Here is an 11,023-nt window from a genome sequence, read left to right as displayed (position 1 = left end):
CCCCCCTGTTCTAACAGTTCCTGCTGATTGGCAGGTGCACATGTTCATTCAGTAGGGCTGGCGTGAGTGAGAGAACACAAGCTCTTCTTCTGAAAATCCTTGCAGACTGGTTAAAAAAAAGAGGCGCCTGGCAACTCCATGTGAACCACAGGAAGCACGGTGCTGTCTACCCCCCCCCCCCCATGACAATAGCAAGTTATGTGAGATATACAGTACTGTAAACCTGCTGGGACTGGCTGAATATAAACTACAAGGTAATAGGGGGTGGAAAAATGAAAAAGTCCATATGGGCGTGTGTGTACGTACCACTGCGTGTGTTCAGTATGTGATGCTTGTCGAGTGACCAGCCGCCCAGACTGGTGGGATCCAGTTCGTAGCCCTGCAGAGTGGCGGTCCTCTTCTCCCAGAGGATGAGACTGGCACAGGACTCATATTCATAGCCCACGGACACTGCATACAGGAGAGGGCAGAGGCGAGAGAAAGGGAGGAAAAAGAGGCAACGACGAGAAGTGAAAACTGAGAATGCATGAACGTGAAAGTAAGGGAGGCTGTGCAAAACTTCATCTGAGCACATCCTCCCAAGTTCCTCTAGGTTGTGAAACGTGTGATACACAGAGAAGCTAGTTAGCGCCTCTAACAAAAACCTGCCCTCACACCCGACTAACACTCTCACATGCTGCTAAATCAATTAAAAACCTTGTTAATTGGAAAGATCACTCGTTGGGCCTATAAACACACGGGCCGCACCGGTTGCCAAGGTGAAAAACTCTGCCGCTGCACCCAATCGTGTACATGTGCTGACAGTCTGATCTGACTAAATGTACAAATAAGCAAAGAGAGCTAAGATGAAAGGAGTGCGTTTGTGTGCATGCATGTGTGTGTGTGTGTGTGTGTGCGTGTTTTTTTCGTGTTACAACTTGTTAAAAGGAAAAGCGTGTTAACACATCAACTCCCACTTGAGTCACAGTCAAGTCTGCTGTTGCCGGCACCTTCTCGGCTGCTCCACTGCATACAATAATGTAGTTTACCTGCAAAATATAACCTGATCTTAAACCATGTATATGCTTCATAACCTTTAAGAAACGTCAAATTACGGTCACTCTCCGGGAAGAAGGGGACCTTTGAGTGAATGTATTTTCTCAAACAGAACGCCCCTCATGATTTTAGTCCGCACTGAGTCCCCCAGATGTCTGCCGCATCTGTGGCCTGACAGCCGTGTTTGGCTGACAGCATCTGTGAGCGACTGTGACAGCAGAATGTAATAGCACCGAGGCTCCCCTGGACTCCTGCTCGCTGCTCCAGTGGCTAACTGCTAACTCACCCTGATGGCTAATAACCCTTCACCACAGTTACGGCTGGCTGACTGAACCACAAGCGGCTTCAATGAAAAATAGACGTATAAAAAAAAAAAAAAAAAAGAAGAAAAAAAAAAGCACTTAACTGTGGCTATACCGCGGAGTTGATGGAGGCCGGGTTTCTGGTGTATTAGCTCTCTTCCAGGCTCCCTAATTAGCAAGCTCTCCCTCTGTCATAGCCAGTGATGCCTCACTGGTAACGTTTCTAGTCCACTGACCCCCACAACCCAGCTTCTCTCCCATCCGTCCCTTCCACTCACCGACAGCTGCAGAAAGGCCATAGACCCTCTGCCCATACGCATCGGTTTTATCCCAGATGTAGGTGTAGGCCAAGTTGGGTGAGGCGTGGAACCACTTCTGGAAGAGGTGGCCCTCCACTGCTACCATCAGGTGAACCTTCAGCAGGCCCATAGACACTACGGCCGGAGTCATGGTCACCTTGAGCAGCGAGCGGTAGCCCTGCGTCCTGGAGCTCAAGTAGCACAGCTTCAGACTTGAGCCAGGCACCTCGATCTGCTCATGCAGCACCTGGAAGACAAAAGAGAGGAGATGACAGGAGAGAAGGATTAGGCGGGGGGGAATTAGAGGGAGAGGGAGTAATGGGGGTCACGCTTCCACTGACGGCTGAAGGACAAAAAAGGGGAAAAAAACAATGGAAGAAATAAAGAAATAGAGAAAGAGGGAACACATGGGGTGGGGTGGGGGTGGGGGGGGGGGGGGAAAGCTATGGAAGCGAAAGGAGAAAGAGAGCTGCAGGAGACAGGCATACAGGAGAGAGGGAAGAGAGCGAGGGAACCAGAAGGGAGATTAGCCGGCTGCCAGAGGTCAGTGGTACTGCACCTGAGTCTCCGGTATGATGGGTTTCTCCCCTGGCTTGGAGCTGAAGAAGGAGGAGAGAGGGGATGCAATCACAAGAGGGTCAGGCCTGACGAAGCCGCTCAGGTCGCAGCCCGGGATCGTGTTCTCTTCTGTCTTAAGCACCAGAGTGTCCATAGCATAAAACTGGCTCCAGGGCAGCCACACGGTGCGCTCCTGGCTCAGGAAGGGGGCGCGCTCGAACCGCAGAGTCAGTGAGGCACCACCGTTAGCTATCAGGTCAAACCTGGAGAGGTTTGCAAGAAGAGGATGGGAATAAGGTACAGATGGGGACGCGCTGTGGCGGACGATCATACACTGTCAGTGTTTTGTTTCTTCCAATATAACATTTACTCCACTGCTTTAACTCATCGACAAAAAAAAAACCAAACACCTGGAATAGATTTTTCAAAATGATTACATTATGTCACAACAAACTTCTACAACACACAGATAGAGACAAGGCTGTCGAGGCAGCAGTAAAAGGTCTGAAATATAAATAGCACAATGTTAGAACACTGGTGAAAGTGATTGCATTAGATGCTCTTCCACCTTTTGTCTCCACATTATGACAGACAGCTGTGGGCTAACGATTAGTGCAGAAACAGGTCATCTACACAGTTTGCCATGGCAAATGGCCAGAGCTCTGTACGAGTCTGGAACCGGTGCGGCCGAGAGAGCCTGTAACAAGTGGGAGAAAATAGCACTCATCAAAACTAAAGAAGGTCAGGCAGGGATATCAGAAACACGTTCTTTCGAGTCACAAGTTTGTGAGACTGGTGAGTAACTGCCTCTGAAATACAAGGTTACTTAAATGTTACTAGGAGTTGGGCTGTTTCAGCGTCAGCTCGGCCTAACTGGGAGAAAAGGCTGCAAAGAAAAGCACTGATAAGAGGAGGAGACGGGTGCTTAAAGAACCTGAGACAGGGAACACAGAAATTGCACATTTAATGAGTGGAGGTCAGTCTAAAGAACCAATGAATCAACTTTTGAAATAACATGTTACAGATGTCAGCCAGACTGGAATTCAATATCAGTTGTAGGGGGGGAGAACTGGACAGAAAAGTCAAATTAAAGCAGCCTTAAAACTTCCCGGAAACTTGAATTCCTGCGGGGGGAAATGGAAAGACATGTCAGGTGAGTTAACCAAACGTGTTTCGGAAGTTGGCTATTAAAGCAAAAGAACTGTGGTACTTAAACATCCAATTTCAAGGTTGTCATTCATTTTTTGCTTTTAAAGTTTCTGCGGCAGCCCTGTCATTTCATTTCACATGTTGTTTATCTTGAGTAAAACTCCTATTGCTGGAAAATGTTCTCATGTGACATAAAACCTTGTAAATCATGAACATTTGATTGGCCCATTGCAGTATATATAGTGTTTTCATATTTTCTTGCACATTCTTTTTCTGTTGTTTTCATTCCCGTTATACTTTTTATTAATACATTTTCACTTAGGAGATTGAGTTTTGACTCCCACTTGTGTTCTTGTAAATACATTTCCTCCGCTCATATTCAAAATCCTCTTTCTTTGCTGTATCTAATTATCTGTGGCTGCAACAGCCCAGTTTTCTCATGGGATGATTATAGCTATCTAATCTAATCTGATCTAATCTAATGTAATTTAATGTAATCCAATATAATGCAATCTAATATAATCTTATAAAACAGCCTATGTGGTGAGGTAGTTTCAGCAAGGAGTGCTGGGTAGCTGTTGTACATACATTCCATCCTGCCGTGTCAGCGTGTATCCATAGTGGGGGTAGTTGACAAAAGACACGTTCACCCCCACCAGAGGGGTTCCATCTGTAGTCAACACCTGACCCCGGATTAGAGATGCCAAACTGGAAGAAGACAGAAGACACAGAGTGAGGGAGCGATAGTCTATCAACCCAATCTTCCGAACCATCAATCATCTGGTTTGATTAATCTCACCATCTTTCAATCACCCCTGTTTGCCCATTCATTCAGTCACTGCTCTGGTCTTCCAGCACTCATTAATTAGTGACAATCAGCAGACCGCGCCATCCAGATTAGCTCCCGTCAATCACATAAACAAACCATGACAATGTAGATGGATGTGAGCGTATGTTTGTGTGTGTGTGTGTGTGTGAGTGGCTGCGCCAAAGAGCACCGATATACATTGACTAACATTTAAATATACAGCATCACTTTGATGAGCTGCTTTCTTTTGAAACATATGATGCCGGCATGTGGCAGTGTATGCGGACGAGACTCAGCACCATGGACAGCGCTTCACAGCTCTACCAAAGTCTACGGGGGAATCTCGGCCCGCTCTGCTTTGGCTCTGGGATTTGTTGAGGTCTTGACTGGCTCTGTGAACACTTCTGAAGTCTTTTTGATATTTATGTCATTGGATCTAGAGCTATTTTTATTTATTCATATACCTTCTGAAAGAATAATCCTTAACATGCAATCTCACAGGCCTGTAAAATAATTTTTTAAACATTATTGGCAAACATGAAAACCCCTCTAGCCCTGAATTATGAAAATGAATAAAAAAATTCCTACATATTATCCTGCATCAAATGCTATAACTAACTAAGTGATATGAATACTAATAGTAATGTGTGCTTGTAGCCTGTGTTCGTGTCCTCTCCCACCATACCTCGAGTTGAACGGGTTTTCCCCTGGGAGGACATGGGTGCTGTCCCGTCCCACGAGCATCTTGACGCGGTCGTAGAAGGAGCGGACGCGGGGCTGGAACGGCGGGCTCTGCTGGATGACCAGGAGAGGGTCCCGGGAGCCCCGACACAGCGGGCTGTTCTGACAGGGACTCTGGATGCAGCAGTCTGGGTCCATGCAGTCTGTTAGTCCATCTGAGACAGAGGGAAAGCGCAATAATGAGGTGGTGGTGTGAAAGTGGCAAAGATTGCAAAAAAGACAAAAACTAAACCTACTTCTTCCATTCTTGATTTAATATTTTGATAATTTGTTCATAGAAGACTCCTCCAGAGACTCCTCTCATAACAGTCAATTATATTTATTGTTTTAAAGCTGGGGTAGGCAACATTAAAGAAACCAGCAACAGTAAACTAGATTTGGAAATCTAAGAAAAAATCTCAACCCACCCTTTAGGCCTCCATCCAAAGCCACGCCCCCAAAATAAAAGAAAGCGCATCGTTGTCATCGCTAGCCATTTCCACTTATTACCAGCCAAGAGAAGCCAATGCGGAAGTGCCATACACTTGCATTCTCTCTTCTTGCCATTAGGGGGCGACTCCTCTGGTTGCAAAAAGAGGTCTGGTTGCATAGAAGTTTGAGAAAATGACTCTACTCCTCACTGGATTCATGACCTCAATAAACATTGCAAACATAAGTTTATGGTCTCAATCTCTAGTTTCAAGTCTTATTTGATGTTCATTTAGTAAATTATGGTCCATTTAGGGTAAAATAGATCATAAAGCAGGGTATGCTTGTGATTGACAGGTTGCCAGTGCTAGCAGAGCCGTATATGGCGTCTCTACGTCACTCCTCCGCAGTCCAAATATGGTCACTTGCCCTGACTGGTTGCAAAAAAACAAGATGGCAATGGTCAAATTCCAAGATGGCGATGGCCAAAATGCCGAACTCACGGCTTGAAAACCGCAGTCCACAAACGAATGGGGTGACGTCACGACGAGTAAGTCCACTTCTTGTGAACAGTTTATGCCGACTACCTCATTTCTGATTCATGCTTAAGCAAACACCAAACATTATCCTAATAAAGGTAAACAACAAACATGGCTATTGTTAGTACTCACAGATGTCAAGCTAGCATGTTAGTATTGGCAAACATTGTCTGCCTATTACGAGGACTTTTTTTGTCAGAGCATTTGATTTATTGCCGTCGTGATGTAAAGAGAATTTCAACGAATATAACAAAAACGTAAATTGCCTACCCTAGCTTTAATTCATTATTTATCCTCTCTCATGCTTTATTACTTTAACAATCATTTATTTCCACAGTAGGCATTCTTAAGAGAGGGCTGCACTTATATAATAGCCCCATTTCACCTCCTTCATTGTCCTTGTTGTCGGCGCAGGAGGTCTCCATGGCAACACTGCAGCCGGGGCCCCTCCAGCCTGTCTGGCATTCGCAATGCCAGCTCTGCTGTCCCATGGTGCACTGGCCGTTCCCGTTGCACAAGTTAGGACAGCCGTCTGCGAGGAGAGGACAGGAGGAGACAAGGGGAGGGAGAGGGATGATGGGAGAGAAGCAAGGTGATGCTTGTTTGTTTTATCACCGATGATACACGGATGAGCGCACACACACACACACACACACATGCTCATATGGTTATGATAGACCAATGAGTCTCACTCAATTTAATAACCACGTGGTGGCATACGTTAAGTATCGATTGTTCAAGAATCAATTTAATTCAGCACGTCAATTTTAATGCGCACCTTCCCAACGTGTGTGTATGTGTGGACAGACCTCTCGATACACTTACTTGATAGAGCCCCACCCGATCATTACACTCTCTTTCGCCCTCGCAGTCTCTCTCTCTCTCTCTCTCTCTTACTTATGATTCAGTGTAGGTAATGGGATTCTGATGGCCTGAGAGTAATGCTTTCTCATGAGAGAATGGGATTATGTTCGCTTGAGTGTGTGTGTGTGTGTGTGTGTGTGTGTGTGTATCTGTGCGGTGGCAGTCTATGAGCTAATAAACCTTCACTTTAGTTTATGCAAAAAGCTCTACCAGAATCTGAGGCCCTGAAGCCAAGAAAGTTCTGTAACTAGCATAGCGGGGCCACCCTCAACTCAAGAGTGGCTTTAAGGCATGCAGGGAAAAGCAGACATTTTATGGGCCTCTGGATGAGGAAATTTGCAATTATAGAGGGCAGTACGATCTTGTCAAAGTATTATCTGGTCACTTTTGGTTGGTTGTAATGCTAAAGAAAATTTAAAGGAATAGTTTGGCATTTTGGGAAATAGGCTAATTTGCTTTTTGCACACAGTTATATGACCTGAGTTTAGAATAAAGACTGCAAACAGCTCTGTCTGAAGCTCACTAATTTACGTGTTGTATCTTCTGTCTGTTTAATCTGTACAAATACATTTAGTTTTGATGGGAGGGGGTTTTGTGCGGGTCTATTTCTTGGCTGGGAGCAGTGACCTCATTGAGTCTTGCTGTCACAGCGTGGTTGCCAGACAGCCAGCAGACACTCCAAGAAGTTCTTGTGCCCGGCCAAGAAAAAGTCACACACACGATCCCCTGTACGAACGAGGCCAGGCTAGCCCTTTCCCGATGTTTCCAGTCTTTATGCTAAGCTAAGCTAGCTTTCCGCTGGCTCCAGCTTCACACTGAACGGACATATATGAGAGGGGTATCAAACTGCTCATCTAACTCTTGGCAAGAAGTAAGTAACAAAAAGCACGATTCTTATTTTTAGATGGTTATACACTCAAGAAAACATACTTATTAATATTATATTCCATTTCCACCAATAGATCCCCTTAAATGCTGCACACTGGCCCTTTAAGGTAACTTATAAATCAAAAAAACATTTCTACTAAATTGGGTCCAAATGTCCGCTAAATGCCAAGAGATAAATACTTTTGTTTCTGAAAGCTTACTATGACATTTTCATATTCCATTAGGGTACTTTGCATCCATGCTGGGACAATTTTGCCCATCAACGTCTTTTAAAAAAAAAGGCCTTTAACTCCTGGCCTGCCGTACCATTTTCCCATATCCCTCTAAATCACACTTTTCTAGCTCCAACACAAGTCTGTGTGTTTGCCACATTATAATCTATCAGGGAGAGTGTTCAAAAAAAAAAAAAAAAAAAGGCATGATGACACACAATGACAATGTTTTCTCCGGTAGCACAAAGAGCCTCAAACAAACTTGTCACAGTGATTTCCTCTTCAATAAATGAGGGAGCAGGATGAGACACTCTTAAGTCTACCCACGGGATATGGAGGCAAAGACAGGGTTGACTGATAAAACAATACGTGCATGCACGCAAAGGCACTTACTCAAACACACGCACACTCTCACACACACACACACACACAGACACACACACACACACACGCGCCCAGCACAACGCACCCTTGAGATATTACCTGACATTTCCCACTCAGTAGTAGTGAGTGCCGACACAGAGTGAAGGAGGACAAAATAACCCAGTAAGAGATTATGAATATGAAACGATTTTCATTGAGTCCCGCTCAATAGATTAATGAACATATTTTCACTCAAGTTGCAATGTAGGGTTTTGCCCTCTAACAAATCGCCGCATCAATAAAGCCATGCATTATGAATACAAATGGCGCAATCTAAACCGTGGCAGCAGCTAAATTAACAGGCATTTCATCCCGATTGGCTTTTTGTCATATGTCTCAACCACCAGGCGACGAGGGAAAGTCAACAGAGGACTTTGAGAAAGGCACGGCGCCATCTTGTTTGAACTCACAAGAAGAGGTGAGGGGGGGGGGTTAAGCATGAAGCTTAACTACGTTTTTCAGCTCAACAAGAGGAATAAAATCAAAGGTTTTTATCTGTAATTATTACCATTTTCTGCATCAGGGGACCGCTCATGACGCTGTATTAACAGTCAAGCTGGAATAGATTGTCCCCGAGTATTGAGCTCGGGGAACAAAGGCAGTTAGCAGTGATTGCCTGTTAAATGGAGTTGCCATTTAAAGCAGCCAAATACTTATGAAGCACCCGGACAGGACGATCCATAGCGGGCATTGATCGGCTTGCCTGGGCAGGCCGACACGAGACTCCTCTCTCTTTAATGCCGGGGCCCAGTCAATATCCCTCTCATACTAACTAGAATAAAGTGGGATTTCAGAAACTATTAAGTCCACCCTCCCCACTAATGTAGTTGGACTCCGATGAAATCCCCTTAAAAAGGAGAAGAAATTGCCTTGGGTTATGGGTCAGCACACACACACTCTTCCGCGTGTGTGTGTGTGTGTGTGTGTGTGTGTGGGTGGGTGTTGGGGTATATGACTGGATAGAGAAAGATACTGCGTGAGACTCTGAGGAGAGAGAGAGAGAGAGAGAGAGAGAGAGAGAGAGAGAAAGAATGAGAACTTAGAGCATAAAAGAAGACGTGCTAAAAAGTTCCCTCCGTTCTCCCCATTCCCTGTGTTTCCAACTCTGCCTCTTCTAAAGGTCATACAGTAAAGGTCACAGCCATGAATCCGAGACCGCTGCTCTATAGATGTACCGGATAACTCTGCGCTTCCTTGGATAAACCGCGCCTCATCTGCTCCTCCTCCTGTTCTCAATGAGCTATCTTGGAAAATGATATTGATTGACTTTACCCCACGTGTTCTCCGACCTGTCACCCTGTTTTCCCTTCGGCTCCATCTGCTCTTCTTCACTCTCCCTTCTCTCAGTCTTGCTCCCTTTTTAACCCCGCGATTTACCTTTGTCTGTGGGCTGCTTCTTCATAAAACAATGAGAGCTATTCCATTAAGCGCAGAGGGTGAGAGGACACTCTCAACGGTGCTCCGGGGACCTGTACTGTCAAGCAATCTGTGCCGCTCTGTGTAACCCGACAGAGGTTCAGCTGTGGGGCTATCTATTAAGCATTCTTGCCGTGCGTGTGAGACAACTCACCCTGGACCTGCGCCCTTCTCTTTTTGCATCAATGTTTTAACCTTAGCCATGCTTCTGTTTATCTTTGTGTGATCTGACTAAACTGTTTGGATTTTTTCTTTTTTTTCTTTCTAAGGCTTAAGTTGGAGAGGATGGGTTTGATGAAAAGATAGAAACCTGCAATTAATAGTGTACGCTTGCTGAGTCACACACACACACACACACACACACACACACACACACACACACACACACACACACACACACACACACACACACAGAAAATAAATGTATTAGACGCTCTTCCATGGCCCGCGACTGTTGCCACAAATGTAAACACGCACACACTCAACAGTTCTGTATTTTTCGGCACCACATTAAGGCCTCGCATCAGTGGCCTATGAAATTCACCAATTACCTCAGAAGTTCTTTACGGCTCTCATCATTTTCTCCTCGTGTGAAAGCAGCGGCGTTTACGCAATACATGACTAGAATACCTGAGCGGAGTTGTGTGTTGATGTGTTCCCACGTTGGAAAACATGGCAGGGGGGTGTGGGTGGGGGAGATACGCTCACACGCATGCACATCCACACGTTCACAGCACAGCCCCTCGACACTTCCGATACCACACTAGGCTCTACGGTACCCCCACAACACATCGAGGCCCAATGACAGCGAGCCCCCGCTGCAGCGCACTGCTGCAAATGGGAGTGCGCTGCGTGCAGGGAGTCGTCATCGAGGCTGGCACTCTGATCTACGCACAGATATCACCACAGAGTCTACAGAGCCAAGCCAGGCCGAAACCCACAAATGCAGCAGCTATAGCTTCTACCACCACAGGCTAAGAAACAGAAACACCAGAGTCAGATACGGTACCTGCTTTGTCAACCATGCTCCCATGGTCTGCAGTGGGAGAAAACGTGCAAAAAGGTAAGAGATGGGGAGAGTATTCTTTTATTCTTTTTAATTTCTTTTTAAAATAAATGCAAGCAAACATCATGCAGAGATGAAATGAAGAACAGGCAAGCTGAGATAAGCTAACACCGACAGTGTCTGGTGCTAGTGAAGTGTGCTTTGCGCCAAGCTGAGGCCTGACAACTCTTTCATCTTGGGCTGATGCTGCAGTCAAAGCTGCCCTACTTTCTGATGGGGGAAATGGGGAGATCACAAACTGTTATTCCCCTGCGTGGTGTGTATATAAATATATATATATATATATATATATATATATATATATATATATATATA

General features: G+C 45.4%; 1 protein-coding gene across 1 annotated transcript in view; it reads right to left on the bottom strand.

Annotated features, from left to right (window-relative positions):
• Positions 1-11,023, bottom strand: part of tenm2a (teneurin transmembrane protein 2a) — a 154,786-nt gene that overhangs the window by 14,051 nt on the left and 129,712 nt on the right. The window contains exons 13-18 of the mRNA XM_031858161.1: positions 6,225-6,371; positions 4,837-5,047; positions 3,932-4,051; positions 2,196-2,457; positions 1,616-1,883; positions 307-450 (exon numbers count right to left, since the gene is read on the bottom strand). Coding sequence (XP_031714021.1) covers positions 307-450; positions 1,616-1,883; positions 2,196-2,457; positions 3,932-4,051; positions 4,837-5,047; positions 6,225-6,371 — 1,152 coding nt within the window. The remainder of the gene's footprint in view (positions 1-306; positions 451-1,615; positions 1,884-2,195; positions 2,458-3,931; positions 4,052-4,836; positions 5,048-6,224; positions 6,372-11,023) is intronic.

The sequence above is a fragment of the Anarrhichthys ocellatus genome, unplaced genomic scaffold, assembly GCF_004355925.1.
Source record: "Anarrhichthys ocellatus isolate YVR2014 unplaced genomic scaffold, GSC_Weel_1.0 scaffold19, whole genome shotgun sequence".
NCBI classification, from domain to species: domain Eukaryota; kingdom Metazoa; phylum Chordata; class Actinopteri; order Perciformes; family Anarhichadidae; genus Anarrhichthys; species Anarrhichthys ocellatus.
This window is presented reverse-complemented; position numbering and strand designations above follow the sequence as displayed.